General features: G+C 32.4%; 1 protein-coding gene across 6 annotated transcripts in view; it reads left to right on the plus strand.

The window, feature by feature from the left end:
• The window catches only part of LOC117182808 (GPI mannosyltransferase 2), an 88,547-nt gene that overhangs the window by 23,143 nt on the left and 47,966 nt on the right, over positions 1–17,438 (plus strand). For 2 of the 6 annotated variants that reach the window (XM_033376017.1, XM_033376143.1), the window contains 2 exons: positions 515–827; positions 3,845–5,561. The exons of 2 other annotated variants lie outside the window; for them this stretch is intronic. In XM_033376017.1, the coding sequence (XP_033231908.1) occupies positions 3,997–5,469 (1,473 nt within the window). In that variant the 5' untranslated portion in view covers positions 515–827; positions 3,845–3,996 and the 3' untranslated portion in view covers positions 5,470–5,561. Of the gene's footprint in view, positions 1–514; positions 828–3,844; positions 5,562–17,438 lie in introns of those variants that run through there. 2 more of the 6 variants (XM_033375951.1, XM_033376078.1) reach the window with 1 other exon arrangement.

Consider the following 17,438-nt stretch of genomic DNA (forward strand, 5'->3'; position numbering starts at 1 on the left):
GTTCGTTATCGAATTTTCGGCACCAGCTGACAAAAACATCATAACCAAGGAGAATGAAAGGAAAGAGAGGTATCGAGACCTTATAAGGGAGTTGCAACGATTCGGTTGGCATTCGATTCGCCATGTATGTAAGCCCCAGCGAATCTACCCTGTATGTGAAAATATTCTGATTTGAATAAATCGACTAATGAAAATAGAAATATAAGGACAATCGTCATTAAAAATTTGTTGACAGAATAAGGAGCTACTTAAAAACTCGTTCAACATATTATTAAAAAACATTCATTTTATTATTTGTTGATAGAAATTTTCAGGTAAAACTATACAAACAATTGTCAGTTTCAAAATAAACAAAAGTAGAAAATACAAACTATGACCTAGTCGGAATCCGTGTAACTATCTGAATCACAAGATTCATTACCATTTTCGATCAGATCAAAGATTCCGGCGATATTATCAGGTAGTTAAAGTCCTATAGCTTCTTCTGACAAAATTTGACTTTTTTTTGTTGAAGATTGCCGAAACTTGTGATGAGTGGCTCAAAAGAGGCAAGGAATCGTTAAAATACATCTTGACTCCTGTACATTTTCTGATAACTCCCCAATCGGCAATGGGGCCCACTCTATAATTAAATGTCCATGGATCAGAATCTTGTGAACTGCTGTGGGCATCATATAACACTGGTACAATTCTACGATCCGCTTTGCAACGTTGATACAGTATTCCCTAAAATTTTCAACATTGACTCTCAACCTACTAGCAATCACCTGCAGAATGACGTGGCATTTTTCAGCTGTTCTTCGTCGACACCAAGGATTCGCGCAGAGGTAGAACTGTTAGTGAAAAATCGTCTGGCAGTGTTGCCATCGTTGAGTTGTCAAACCCTTGTTTCGGTCAATTAACTTTTAAATCTAACTCATTTTTAATTTTTTTTAATTTCGATTTTCCGTATTTTTATTTTATTCTTATCTTCTTTCGATCGTGCATGCAATTTTCTGATTTCTATTTTGTATCTAACGTGTAAACAAAATTCGAAAAATCTTATCCAGGCGTGTAAAGTGGAAATTCAAAAACGCAGTTACGAAGAATCTATTTCTTTGTCAAGGATTTCATAAATTTTGTTGAAATTTGTGTATGTTTCGTTACATCAGTGACAGTAAGTTAATCGCTTTCCCATCTACCATTGAAAGTATGAATTTCAAAGAAATTTCAATTTCTGCTCCGTCAATGACGGTTTTGTACGAAGAAAGCGATTGAATTTGGTCAGTGATATGTTTTTCTTCCGCACAAGTAGTGTTCAGCCAGCTTTCATTGAGTTTCAAGAACCGAGCAGTTATTCTTGCAGAATTTTCCCATTTTGTCCTGAATTTTGAAATTGATAATTTGAAACCTGTCACCTCATCAGCATGTACTTTAAAAGAAATCTTCTGCGTTTCAGAAACGTTTCCCTACAAAACTGTAAACTGTTCATATAGGTACAACTGTAGGTGCTCTTTTAACATCACAAAAATTTCTTTCTAAGCAGAAATACCTTGTTTTCGTAATACCGCATTTATACATATGCGAAAGTTTTTTTTTGGGTTTTGGCCAACTTTTTGGGCGTTTCAGACCACTGTGCGACGCAAGGCTAGACACTAGATTTAGGGACAATTACATATCCAAAGAATTTCTGTTAAATAATTACTTCGAAATCAAGGGGCTTAAAGTAGAGAAGTAAAGTTCATTTTAATGTAGATTGAGAACCAGAATTTTTTAATAAAGTTTCTTTACTTTTAGTCATTTATAACAGTTACGTTTCCGGTTTATCGTCCTTCCAGGATTGGTACCGATGTGTGTACTCGGTACCGATTTCCTCACTAGGACACAGTAAATTGTCAAAAAAAATCCGAATTCTTATGTATAAAGTCCATGAGAGGAGCATTTTGATACATCAACATTCAAAATTTGAAAGTATAATCATTTAATCTTCCCTACTGATAGAAATCCCAGAGTATATGCTAAAGATTCTCAAGGTTCTGACAAGCTCTGAGAAATTCTCCGCAGGCACTTAGGTAGACACATATCAAAATTTAGAAATCGATTTTTTTTAATTTCATAGTTAACAGCCTAAAACATAATAATTAAGAATCTACGGGTTTTCGATTATTTCAGATATCTAATTTTTCTAATGTTATTTAAAATCGAAATTGTAATACAACGTATCTAGTAAATAGAATGAGATACGACAAGAGAGACAATATTTTTTAATTCAACTCCAAAATTCTATAATAGTATATAAGTCATCATTATAAATAAGTATAACCAGAAAATTCATGAATTAAAAAGAGAATGTTAATAATTTGAAGAAAAATTTAAAAAGGGGGAGTCGGGTTAGCGACGGCCAACTGCTGAAAATAACTCTGCCCGCCTGGTACGTGACGAATACAAAAGGACCATTATGTGACCGTCGCATCACTCTTAAAAGGACCTTGAAAAGGGCCCAATCTCTCTAACTATCTCTCAGACTAAATCATTCAAATCGAACCCGCGCATAGTCTCGATTTCGCCTGAGAATACTCTGAGATTTCTATCGATAGGGTTAAAACCAAGTTTTCATTACATTCGGGCGTCATAAAAGAAAATAGAAAATCTATAAATATATAATATTATAAATACCTATAATTATAAATATAAATTTTTTATAAATATAAAGATTATATAGATTATAAATATAATCTATACCTTAGACCTAAAAATAACGTTACAACACATACTATCTATTTGTCCAACTCATGCGCGAACGACCTACATCGAAAGGCACTGCGGTAACTTATGTAATAAACGCCAGAAACAAACCTAGTACTGACATATGGATATAGACACACACACACGTTTGGTATATTTGTGAGCTCCGCGCGAATCGCTCATCGGCAGCACCAAGCACGCTGGACAGATTGTCGGCAATCTCACTAGAGCCGTATTGCGATAGACACGCTCGCTAATTAACCGAGTCAGAATTCGGAATCAGAAATTACGTCGCAAAGTGTTATATAAATCTAAACCTTCGTACACTCAGAATCATGGAAAAGACAGCCAAACTGCCACCCCTGAACATAAATGAAGAAGTGAAAAAAACAAGATATAGTGCCCTAAAAATCTAAGGTTATGACCCTTAAGAAATTAAAGGGTTTCAACTTAATACGGACCCTTAAGAACCCCTTTGAACTCGGGTCCAAACTAAAAGGTTCCCATCCCTGGAAAGAGGTGGTGGGAGGTCCGCGTTTCAACACCAATGAAGAGGTAGAGCACTTCTTGCGCAAGTAGCTTCAGACCCGATTCAATATTTTGTGAAAACTACGTAAATGTTCAGAGATATCGAGTAAGTTAAAAATGCGTTTCTACATGCATTTATAATGTAGGAAAAAAGTTTCCAATCTGTGCTTTAATATTTGTTTTCGAATTTTTTAAATAAAAATAACGCTGTTCGTGGAAATGCCCATATACAAATATCCCATTTTTTCAAAATAAGAATTATCACGTTCGGGAAGTACCGCTCACCGACACCACTACATATGATTCACTCTCGTCCTTGCACAATATTTTTTAAAACATGTTATTGTAAACATCAAGTTGATTACGTGTAAATTTAATTATAAGACAGTTTAATTGTTTATTATCTATATCTAGTTTGATTCTCAGAAAAAAGTTCTTAAAGAACGCAAATCAGTTTAGGAAATTTTTTATATGAAGTGTCTATACCCCCGGGTAGCAAAATACCGATCAGTGAGTTTGTTATTTTGTTCTAGTATTAAAGTTCATAACAATCTCAATAACAAATATACATATTATATATAATTTGTTTCAGTTACAATGAGGTGACACATGAGCATATACAGAGGATCTGTTTTCTTGCGTTCTTACAAAAAAAAGCAAGTATCCTTGAGCCATTTGATGTTACTAGTTTCGTCATGGACTTTTTTCATATTACGTAAAATTCACATAAAATAACTCTTAAGGATGTACTGTCCTAGAGAAAAAGTGTTTTGGTTTGCCACAACCACTCGTCTATTGATTATTTTGCTACAAATTTTGTTCAACATCATATGTCCGGACCACAATGCTGATGCCTTTCGGAGTCCACGAAATCCTCGTGAGAACAATTCTGTTTTCGACAATATGGTTACTCTTCTATTTGGTGGACTTGTCCGGTGGGATGCGGAATATTTTATTCACATCGCTAAATACGGGTTTACGCACGAGGAAACATTGGTATTTTTTCCTCTTTATCCTATGACAATTTGGTGTATCGCGATAGTATTACGAGTAGCTTTATTTATTTTCAACGACCACAGTGTAATTGTTCTCACTGCTGTATTTATAAATTTCGTTTGCTTTGTAAGATCAGCAGTGACTTTGTACGATCTCAGCATAGTAGTTCTTAAAAACACGAATATAGCCTATAAAGCTGCAATATTATATTGTTTAAATCCAGCCAGCATATTTTTCACCGCCGTTTATTCAGAGTCAATGTTTGCTTATTTGACGTTTCGTAGTATGTTAGCTATTGTTGAAAATGATCCATACGTATTCTTACCGTTGAGTATGTCCACTTTAACTCGTTCCAACGGCTTGTGTAACATAGGTTTTTCAGCGTATGAGTTTTTAAAAAATTTGATAAATACTGCCATACCGAATTTCTATTCAGAGTACAGGTACTACCCGTCAAAATGGTCTTTAATCTTTAGCTTGCGCCACATATTGATAAACCTTTGTCAGTTTATGACTGTCTTTATTTTGTCATTGATACCACTTTTTTTATTTCATGTAAATAATTACACGAAATTTTGTACTCCTCTGGCGAACGTTACAGATTTGGCACCACATGTGGTGCATTACGCCATAAAAAATAACCTCATTCTACCAGGTAACAGTCAAGTACCTTGGTGTGATTCAAACATACCGGTCTCATATTCTTATATACAAAACAAGTACTGGAACGTTGGATTTTTACGATATTACCAGGTAAAGCAAATACCTAATTTCGTTCTTGCATTTCCAATGTTATATATCATATTAAATTTTAGCATTCGGTTCTTGAGAAAACATAGAAAGCAACTGCCATCACTTGGTTTGTTCAAGAAAACGGATCAAAATGAAAAGACTGCAAAGGGCGGATACCCTATAGAAATGTTTCCTTTCGTAATACATGGTTTATTTTTGTCATGTTTCTGCATCCTTCTCGTACACATCCAAGTTAGTACACGCTTGTTAAGTTCTGCTAGTCCTTTGATTTATTGGTATTGTGCTTTCGCTTTATCTTATAAAAGGTCTGCAAATTTTGAAAATTTGAATAATCTCTTCTCTAAGTGGAAGGTATTTCTTTTCACGCAAGAAAGACATTCTGTAAACGACATATTGATTCTAGTATATTTTGTGGGATATATTGTCGTAGGTACTTTTATGTACTCGAACTTTTTACCATGGACGTAATATTAGTAAGGTTATCAAATTTGTTACCTTTATTCGAAAGGACATTCATAATTCCAGAGTGTACTGTGTAATAAAATGTATGATTTGTTAAATTATTTTTTTTTTTGTAACTTTTAAAACTATAAGGTGTCAGTCGCCAAACTGCGTGACGGTAAACAAGAACTACAGAATAACAAGGAACCCGTTCTAAATTTTTCATTTTAAATTTAAGGAAGGAACATATAATAGCATTTTGCGATTTTTTTAAATACTATTGAACCAATTCTCGGATAATATGTATGGGATTTTGGGTAAGAATACATTCTTTTATTTTGTACAAATATATGTTGTACGACTTGACATACAGAAATATTTATTCAATTCAGCCAGAATCAGCACTGAAGATATTAACGATACTTTTGTTTACAAGCAGCGTACATGCAAAAATTCACTCGATGAAAATGGTGCAAATTTCACAAACAAACGAAATTAGCGTTTAACACCTGTTACAGACAATATGTTGTATTGCATCCTCATCGCGAACAAGTTTAACAAACTGGAAAAGAAAGAAAGCGATTATTAAATATCAACACTAGAAACAAGACTGCAATACGTAAATGGGCATGAATTTTCATCACTCGAGACTGCCTGTTTCTTCCGCTACATGGCGTTTTTAGGTTAAATCACTGCAGCCAGCCTAAATTAACTTTGTCAACTTCGTAGCAGTGGATTAAAGTTAGGAAGCCTTCCACCACTTTTTGTGTCTATACACTCACGAAACATCGACTTTTTTAGCGCGCGTGTTTTTGTATTCAATATTCTATACTGCATTATTTATATAATTGGAAATATTTTTAAATTATCTTTGAACCTTTTTTGTAGTTTGAACCAATTTGAATCAATCCGAACAATCCGAAATTTTTAATCCTCTTCGACCCTTCTCAATCCGTCTTTCAAACTCATATTTAATCCAAATCTCACTCAATGTCTCAACCCCAATTTCATTCTGAATGTATCGGAGGCTCACTTATCTATCCTACACTGCTACTTTTAATCCTGTTCAACCCGTGCGTCAACCTAAACTTGAATCCTAACACAACTTTTAGCCCTTTTCTATCCGTACGCCCAATCCGAAGAATTCGAAGCTTATCCAAGAAGTCTTTTCAACTCTTCTTAATTCTTGCACGATAATCAACTTCAATTTAAAAAAATATTATGTGCATAATTCTAAATAATTTAAATACACAGCCTCTTGAGCGTTAACAGAGTTTTGCTGCGCGCTCACTTCTCACCACTCGGGCGAACGTGCGCACGTCAAAAACCTGCTATGGCTTAAGATATGCAAAGGAAACTTTGTTTAAGATACTTATCTTAATGCACAAGGTTTCACCTTAAATTTAAGCCATTTAGCAACTACCATTATTATACGGGTGATCAGGGCTTTAACTGCTTGTAGAACTAAGATAAAACCTGTTTCACTATTCCCGCAAATTCAATCATCTCCTATGAGCTTACCCTTTGCCAAAAAGGCGTATTCACATTTTTAATAAATCTTATGCAGAATGATCTGATTCCGAATCAGTGTGGTACGTATTTGGCAGATCATGCGTTTTCAAAATATACGCCATTAATAAATTTGTTAATTACTTCCGATTAACGCTTTTCCATTAAGGCCATGTAACGAGAGGGTCACGTGACCAAAGCTGGACCTCAATTTTTTCCCTAACTTACGTCTAAACGAAATAAGGTATCGCTCTGAAAGTTTGGGAAATAAAAGTGGAGGCAATAAAGTGCATTTCTCTGCTTTGTTCGGGTGGAAATTTTGAAAAAAAATAGAAGAAAATGAAATTTGAAGTCATCTTTTTTGTCGTTTATGTCCGGTTTCAGTTTTTCTGCGCTAAAAGCTAACGCGAGTGCTATATTTTGTATTGGTTCTCCTGACCTCGAGAGTGCATCAGGGACGCGATTTGAACTCCCTTTTCGGAATACGACTTCGTAGTCATATTCAAGAAGTTCGAGTGCCCTTTCTGACTAATCGGCCAGTCGGGGTTTTTCAGGTTATGGAGCCACTTAAACGCTAAGTGGTCCGTGATTGCTTTAAAACTATAACCTTCTAGATATGGCGTAAGTACGGCTCCTAACCCCCTATTACTCGTAACGGTTTCGAATTGAAAGGGTTGGGTAAAATCTGGACAGGTTAATATTGGTGTTAATGTTACCAAGTTTTTAATTTTTCGAAAGTCTCGCCTTTTTCTAATCCCCAATCCCATCATCGGTTCTATTTTTCCAGCAAAGTGTGCAATAAATGTTATATACCAACTTGCTATCCTTATTATGCGCTGTAATTTTTTAATATCTTTAGATTTAGGGAATTCTAATATTGCTTGAATTTTTTCATCATCTATTTGTAATTCTTTATCTTTAACTTTAAAGCCTAAATATTTAATTCCTGAGCAGCCGAATTCACATTTGTCTGGACTGATCTTTAAATTTGCATCATTTATTTTATCTATTACAATGTTCATGTATTTTAAATGGTCATCGAAATTTTGAGTTACTGTTACAATGTCGTCTAAATAACAAAAAACGTTTGGTTCAAGTCTTGGGTTATGATTTTATCTATTAGTCTCTTGAAAGTGGCTGGAGCATTGGTTAAACCAAATGGCATCCTTTTAAATTGATACATGCCCTTTCCAGGACTGTGAATGCTGTTATTGGTTTCGAATTTTCTTCTAAAGCTATTTGCAAGTAAGCTAGCAAGTAAGCTAGCTCTTCCATGGTTTTTTTATCACAAAGATAGTATTTGATCAATCTGAACAAAATGGTTCTATTATATCTTTTCCTAGTATTTTTTTCCCTGTTTGGTAAATTACTTCTTTAATTTTTGGGCTCACATGGTAATATCGCTGCTTAATGGTATCGCGGCCCTGTACATCAATTTTATGTTTCGTTCGACGTGTTGCCCGATGTTCTTTTTCCTAATAAATTTTTATTTTGTCTTCTAAAAGTTTTTCTAGTATTAATTGTTGGCTTCCGTTAAGCTCAAGAATAACTTCGCAAATTTTTGCTGAACCATTTTCTTGTTCGTGTATTTTTCCTAAGCTATCTGTATTATTATATAATTTAATCACTCTATTTTAAAAATTAACCCATTGATTTTTGTTATCAATTTCCGTTATCTCATTAGTTTTTTGAGATTCTATTTTTGTTTTTTATCGGATAGAATCTTTCTTATTTTTCCGAAAGTTACAATCGTCATTTGTATATTCGTTTTCATATTTTTTGTTATAAACAATTTTTCCTAATTTATTTTCCTTATTCTTTTTCCTAATTATAGATTTGCTTAAACTAACTGAGTCATGTGTGTTTGAGTTATCGCCAGTGTCGTAGGTGGGGATGCTCTCGAGGGGTTGGAATCTGTTGCTCGTGACGATGCTTATTAGGCTAGGGATATCCTTAGCAGGATTTGTTGCAGGAATTTGGGTTGTTTTGATTTTTTGAGATTGGTAGGAGTTAATATGTACTAGCCCTGCAGGAAGTAAAAGTATTCAAACGGATAGGAAAGCACGGATCAAAAAAGTATTCAAACTGATAGGAATTAGCCAATTCAAAAGGATAGAATTTTTGTATCCGTTTTGATGAGCACTTTGCATTCTATTCAATTAGCGTGTATCCGTTGTTACATTTTGAAATCTTCATCAGTTTCAATATTTGCTGATACGTGGGAAGTAATTGAATACGTCTTTATCCGTTCCCATCTGAATTGATTGAATTCATTCATATCCGTATATATTTGTGAAGTGTTATCATATATATCCGTTTCTATACGCGAAATGCGCCTATCTCTTTCCCTATCGATCCGTTTTTATGTAGAAAATTCTATGCATATCTATTCTTTTGTATGTAGAACATTCTTTTCGTATTTATCCGTTTATATGTATAAAATTTCTATCAGAATCTATTCGTTTGTTTTAATTAACATATTCGAAAAATTGTATCCATAATTATTTCAATATCTACGTGTATTACCGTCCTAATTTCTCTCTAGAACTGTATAGTACTATTCTATTTTTCCATGACGACCAGTTTTATGCGCTTTTATCTCCCGATTGACAGTTTTCATTCCAGTTGATTATTAATATTTAAAACCACTGTAAAGAATCAGAGTCATAGTAAAAATAATATTTAAACTTTTACGTCATATGTGGTAATAAATAATATCAATTAAACTTGAAGGTCACGTTATTATTACTCTCAGTCTATACAGCGGTATAGATAAAAATAGGATTTTCCTATCTACAAACGGAGAGACATGGGCACAAAAAGAACGGTCATACATGGAGGTCTAACATTATATTTCCTTCCCTTTTTCATTTCTTCTATCTAACTTTAGGAAAAGCGTAGCGATTCTTATCTTAATATTATTAGTGCGTTATAATAAATATTATAAGGTGTGTTTTAATAATTATTTATCCACAATTAAATGCAAATTCTTTTTTATTCAAAATTGTATATAATTATTTTAATATCCATTAGAAAAACCGTTTTCGTGTGCAGCTTTGCTCATTATATATTGTCTCTCTTATTCGTACACACAAACGCTTGTCGTACGCTACCGCCACTTCGTGAGTGGACGCCCATTTTCTAGCATGTAAAATTGATTAGTTTTCGACTCTTAATTTTATAAAGTCTGGGTTGAATATTTTTTATTAAAAATAGGTTTAAAGCTATCTAAATGTTGAGTTGAAGAATGTACTAAGGGAGCGTTCACTTAGGATGTCACGCACCGAGGGGAAGGGGGGGGGGGGTTCTTATCAAGCGTGACAAATCGTGACATATGTGGGGACGAGTCATTCTGCGCGTGATATAACGGAGGGAAGGACGTGACATTATAGGTGGGGTCTCGTTAATTCGTGACTGAACGTGACAAGGGGTACGGTATCATCGAACCCCGAAAAAAACGTCTGTGATTTCAGAAACACCGTAACTGCATTTATTTTTATCTGCGAAATACTTTCGTCGTGAACGGCGTTTTCTCAGATCACGATAAGGCTATTTCTGAGGTTCGTGATTCGAAGAGAGACGTTACGGCCCGTTACGGCGTTTTCTGAATTTCAGCATCCTAATCAACACCGTTAACTGCATTTTAGATAATTAGTTAACATTTTCAACCTTTTTTGTTTGCAAGAATGAAAAGTTCATATGCAACTTAGTCAAGAACAAAAAAAAAACTGCAGAAAATTAATTAGAATTCGCGGTACACGCGAATAAAGGTTTGAACAGTTATCGTCGATTTTCTCGGCATCGTTCATTTTGCAGTTAACAGTGTTTTCTTAAATCACGGCAGAATTGGAGTTGACATTCTTTAAAAGCTTAAAAATCCGATACTCTGTTGACACTGTGAAATTACCAAAAAGATTATTTTTTGACAAACTCATATTTGCGTGATATTAAGGGGTTGTTTTTTGACGTTAAGGGTCGGAGCCCAAAAATCAGTTTTAGTATTTTTGAGGAGCCCAAAAATCAGAGATCTGGTTTACACAGTAAAATTCTCTTTTCTCAATGCTTCGGTAGGAATAAATAAAAACATATTACAGAAAAAGTATTTGAACTAACTAAATTTTTCTCTCGGAATACAGATTTATTTCAGAACAGGAATAGGCTCAAATTATCTAAAATAGATGTAATTCTAGTATTCATGGAGTAAAACGAGACAAATTAATTTCGAGGTTATGGGTTAGCTCCAAAGTCCTCAAAGCAAATTGCAAGGAGTTTTTAATCACTCGTCCTATTACCCATGTATTCATTAATTTATTCACTTACTGGTATTGCTGATTTCTCTTTAGGCTTTTCGATGTCGTTATCGTCTGTAGATGTTTCGATCAAGTGATCAGGGGGAAATTTAACCCTTTCAATTAACATTCATTTTTTTGCTACTGCTTTAATTCCTACAAATTCAGAAAAATAATGTCAAGCACCTGAAAGTGGACGTATTTTACAAACTCGAGGCGTTAACAATTAAATACAGTTTCTTATTTAAAGTTAATATAAATGTATTATATCAAATTAGAAACTTTCAATATAGCATAATTTTAAATGGGAAACCCTAAAAACTGAATTAAATTTGAAACGTTCATGTAACTCAAGTTTGCAACGTTGATAAACGAAAATAATGTTTTTTAACTTCCTACAATGCACACAGTGAGTAAATGAATAAGGCTTTTTTATATTAGTTCTTGTACCTTAGTTTTTTCAATTTCCAAGTACTACCCGTCATCAGGTGCAAGTAATACGTAAAATAAAATTTTTAATATTTTCGTATATAAACGTTGCAAACTTCAGTCAAAATAACGTATACAATTGAATAAATAAAAATTCAGAGGCCTAAATATTTACCTTTTTAAATTCAAACTTAGATAAATAAAGAATTTAAACCTTCGGCCCTGAATGAAATGACACCATGTTATAATGATTTATTACAAGCACTCAGAATTACAGAATTGTATACTGGAAAACTGTCTAATATTGAACACTTAAAACTTAAACCCTCTCAAATTAAAAAATAATCGTAGAAATGTTGAATCTTTAAATTTCATGCAATATCAAGTGACCAGGATAGCGGTTTTAATCGAGGAAGAAAATTCCTGGTCATTTCCCGGTTAAAAAATTTTTTTCACGGTCATTCAAATTTTAAAAAATCGAACACTTAAACCTGAGAATATTTTAAATTTTACTGCAAAATTATAAAATTATAACTTTTGTAAATATAACAACTCAAACACTACTGATTAACAAATTTATAAATCCACACTATAATTTTCAATTAAGATGACAACTTTTTTAAAAATTTGTTTACCCGGGCTTTCTCCCTGTTATCCCGGTAAAAATTTGTTATTTATTCTCCCGGTTTAGAAAAAAACTCATTCCTCGAAATTTGAGGCCGAAAATTTTTAATTTCTTAAATCCTTTCCAAATTCTGAAATAGAATCCAAAACTTTATTTCAAAATCTTCAGAAATCTAAATTTTCTATTATCTTTTAAAAATCTTCTCAATATTAAAATTTTCCAGAATCTTCTTTAGCAATTTCTCGAAATGTTTTGAAAAAGTTGTAGAATATTCTCTCAAAATTAATTTTTGATAATTTTGACAATTTTCTCTTCAAGTATTCTCTTCAAATGAACTTTAAAAATAAGAAAAATGTTACATTTTTTTAGGAAACTTAAGAAAACTTTTTTATAATATTCAAATCTTTCAAAATTCTTAAAAAGCTTTTTCTTTCGAAATATTAAAACATCTATATTTCGCTTAGCATTTGTCGGCATCTTAGCAAATAACAAACTGAAAATATCCACTAAAATCATATTCATACAAAAAATTTGAAAGAATTTCTTGTTTTTTCATATAAATTATTAGAAAAAATTTTAAAAGATTTCTAAAAATGCTGAGAAAGAACCCATAATATCTTCAGCAATTTTTTAATTTTTTAGGACGTAAAAATTGTAAGAAAAATTTGGATGTTGAAGTGATTAAAAGTATTTTAGAAGTTTAAAAGATTTTCTAATATTTATCAAATATTTATAACACGACGAATTTTCAAGAAATAGTTAAAAATTCTATTAAAAAAAGTATCTTTCAATTTAAAAAACCCTGTCATTATTTGAAAGATTACATGATTTTCGCACTTTTTCCACAACATTTAAAAAATGCAATGTCCCTTCCAAGTCTTCCAGGTTTTTTGTAAAAGAAACGATTAACTTACGTTATGTCCCATTTGTGTTCTAAATCAACATTCATACTTTTCGTGACACAACATTTATAATTAGCCTTTCGACTGAATTGTACTTTGATAAATTTCTCCAATTTCACTACACAAAAAAAACTTTAAAAAAATTATTGAAAAAAATCGGTTTTGAAAGATTTTGAATTACATGCTTAGAAACTTTTTTAAACTTTGAAAGGTTTTAAGAGAATGAAACAATATTCTTAAGTTTAATACGAAAATTTGAAAGTATTTTTTTTTTATATTAATTTTTTGCTAACTTTTTTAAAAAACATTTCTATAAATTCCACGAAAAAAATCGGAGTATATCAGACAAGTTTTTTAATTTTTTTTTATATTTTTTAAAATATGAAGAAAAATGCGCTTCCGTTTCAGACATTTAGAAATTTTAGAAGATTCTGAGTGATATAAAAAAATATTTCCGAAAGGTTACCAAATGTGTTTTAAAAACAACTTATATCTGTAACAAAAAAATCAATTTTATACTAAGATTAATTTTAAGCATTAAAAAGAAAAATTAAATAGCACCACTTTCAACCTGAAAACAAAGGATTTATAAAAAGTTTAATTTTCAATAAAAAGAAAAATTTTTAACCTAGAAAATTAATTTTCTGATAAAAAACAACAAACTTGAAAATAACAATCTTAAAATCGTCAACCAAATAGATGAATTTGTTACTGAAAAAGATCAATTTTGACCAATAATTAAAATAGTTAAATTTATCAATTCTAAATCAACAAATTTCCAAAAAGAATTGAATTTTAAATGGAAAAGATGATTTTTGAACCGAGAAGATAAATCTTCTACCAACAAAAACAATGAATTAAAAAAATATATAGTAATCTTTAAACACCAAAAAGTATTAATTTTCAATAAAAATGTTTGTTAATTTCCACCATATTTTATTTTTTTTATCGTTGTGTACTAAAAGAATGATTAAAATTTTGATTATTAGGCTCTTAAATTAATCTTTGTATACCAAAAAAAAAAACAGTAATTTTTTCGAAATGTTTAATTGTCCATAATTTAAAAAATTCCCTTAAGATCATTCAGATTCTTTTATGTAAACTTTTTAATCAAAGCATCCCAAATTCACCTAGGCAGTTTGCGGACTAGAATATAGACCATATACGCGAAATTACCCACTCTGATCTTCTCTACCGACATTGTCAAACTGGAAAAATGCCGCTCAAGTAGAACCGTCTATCATCTATTTCAGTTCGTAAACTGGCCTGAGTAATTGGGGGCGCTTTATTTTAGTTCGCAAAAGCCTCAGGTAATAGGTGGCGCTGGCGAAAATCGTTCCAAATTAAATACATGGGATCGCCTATCTCCCACCTCATATCTGGTAATATAATGTTCCTTTTGTATTCGTCACGTACCGGGCGTACAGTAGTTGGTCATCGCTAAACCCGACTCTCCCTTTTTAAATTTCTCTTCAAATTATTAAAACTTTTTTTTTTAATTGATGAATTTTCTCATTATACTTATTTATAATTATAACTTATATACTAATATACAATTTTCTAGTTGAATTAAAAAGTGTTGTCTTTTGTGGCGAATCTCATTCCATTTACGAGAAACGTTGTATTAATTCCAATTTCAAACATTAAAAAAAAAGGTTAGTTATCTGAAATCATCGGAAACAGTACAGTACAGGTCCGGACGCGGACCCTTAAGAATTTAAAAGGTCCGGACCCGAAACCGAACTCTTAAAAATTTAAAGGGTATAGGTCCGGACCCGTACCCTTAAGAATTTATAAGTTCCGGGTTCGGATCTGTACCCTTAAGAAATGAAAGGTTACGGGTCCGGACCCGGACCCTTAAGGAACCTTTTGATGCTGGGTCCAACCTAAAAGGCTCCTAGCATTACATTAAAAAAATTTACAAATTGGTGGACGACCAAATGAGAGGGAATAAAGAGAAACACAAATTTGGGATCAAAAATAAACAATTCTCAAGTTTGACTCAAATTTTGAAAATCTAATTAATTTGATAGATTTACATGCAAGTCAGTACGAGGGGGTTTTCGAGTCAAAGATCATAAATTTGCGTTTGAAATTCAAAAATTAACAAATTTGACTCAAATTTTGAAAATTGTATTGATTATTAATAGTTATTAATTAAATCATGCTTGTAAATTTCTCAACTATATGTATTTCAAGGAACCTTTTAGGTTGGACCCGATGTTAAAAGGTTCTTCAGGGGTTCGGGTCCGCAACCGTACCCTTAAGATCTTAAAGGGTATGGGTCCGGGCCCAGACCTTATAAAATTTAAAAGGTGCTGGTTCCGGATCCTTAAGATCCGGGTCGGAAGGATCCGGATCCTTAAGAACTTAAAGGGTACAGTTCTAGACCCGAACCCTGCATATTCTAAACGGTCCGGGTTTGGACCCGTACCCTTATGAAATTAAAGGGTACGAGTTCGGACCCGGACCCTTTAGAATTTAAAAGGTTCTGGTCCGGACCTGGACCTTTAAGAACTTAAGGGTACGGGTCCGGGCCCGTACCCTTAAATATTCAAAGGTCCAGGTTCGGACCCGTGCCCTTAATAAATTAAAGGTTCAGGGTTCGGACCTGAACCATTAAAAGATTTAAAAGCTCTGAGCCCGCACCCTTAAGAAATTAAATATATCTACCTGAGTGTCTGCGGAGAATTTCTCAGAGCCTTGAGAAACTTTATCATATACTCTGAAATTTTTATCGGTAGGGTATGGCTAAATCTTGTCCAGGGACATCTCCACGTGAAATATCTAATGGTGGGAGGACACACCAGGGTCAGGAAACTGCATTGGAACTCTAAAATGAAGGTCCTCTAAAACTACTTTGGCGCTATCTGTTAATACTCGCCGCGACTAAGGGAATTAATATTATGGTTTAAAATAATGGAAATGCAACGAGTTCAAAATAGGTTAAAGCATAATAAAAATGGACCGAATTAAAATTATGCTTTAACATAATGGAAATGCAACGAGTTTTAAAATAGGTTAAAGCATAATAAAAATGAAAAGAATTAAAATTATGCTTTAACATCATGGAAATGCAACGAGTGCAAATTAGATTAAAGCATAATAAAAATGAACTAGAGTGCTAATAATATATAAAGAATTAAAATTATGATTTAACATGCTGGAAATGATTGTGCATTAAAAACTGGAAAGCATAAAAAAACGTGCTATCATATTAAATGATGAAAATTGAATGAATTAATTCTTTTTAAGATTCCAAGATAATAATAATAGAGCGATTTAAAATTATACTTAGGCATAGAAATAATTGTCAACTGTTATATATCATATCAATGTTCCGTAAGGAAAATAAGCTAAATTCTTTTAGATTTCCGTAAAGCATGACAGTAATTGTTCGGAAAACATACGACAACAATTTTAGCACTTGTCATACGCAAAGAAATATTATCATGTTAAAGCATAAAATAAATTAATTACATTCATGTCTAGACATAATAATAATGGCGATGATTCTTCTATCCGCTCCAAGCATTTATAATTTATTTTATCATGAACCTTAATTTTAATTCATTTTTTTTTGTCTAGACATAAAAAGAATGTTTTCAAAGAATTTATTAATAGAGGAGTTGCATTTTTTTTCTGTACTTCATCATGGATACTATTTGAAAGTAAAACGGCTTGCCATACTTTATGGTTAGGGGAATTGAATGTCTATTTTGAAAAAAACATTTATTTCATAAAGAAACCTTTCTGTGATATTACTAGAGATAGTCGACAAGTTATTTCTGGGTAAAAAATCAAAATTACTTGTGAATTTATATTTATATGTGCAGTATAGATACTAATTTTCTTTTGGCAATTCCCTAAAAAATGGACGTATGTGGTCAATCAGCGCGTACTCTTCAGCATGTAGTTTTATTAACTGCATTATTCAATGAAGGTAAATTTATTCATTTCTATTTTGAATGCTTTATTTAGTATATTAAATTTTTATAAATTGATGTATTGTCCAGCACAGCAATTTGTGAAGCATTGAAATTCCTTAAATAAATTTCTAATTACTGTCTCGCGATTGAGTGAAATACATTATATATTGAAAATCATAATAAAAAACCAGTATAGAAATAAATCACGTTGAAATATATATATTTAAAAATTTGTCATAAGGACAACCGCAGGATTTCGCCGGGAGCGGGTGCTAATCTGAAAAATTGCACCCGCTTCCAGCGAAATCGCGGT

This window comes from Belonocnema kinseyi, chromosome 1 (genome assembly GCF_010883055.1).
Source record: "Belonocnema kinseyi isolate 2016_QV_RU_SX_M_011 chromosome 1, B_treatae_v1, whole genome shotgun sequence".
Taxonomy (NCBI): Eukaryota; Metazoa; Arthropoda; class Insecta; order Hymenoptera; family Cynipidae; genus Belonocnema; species Belonocnema kinseyi.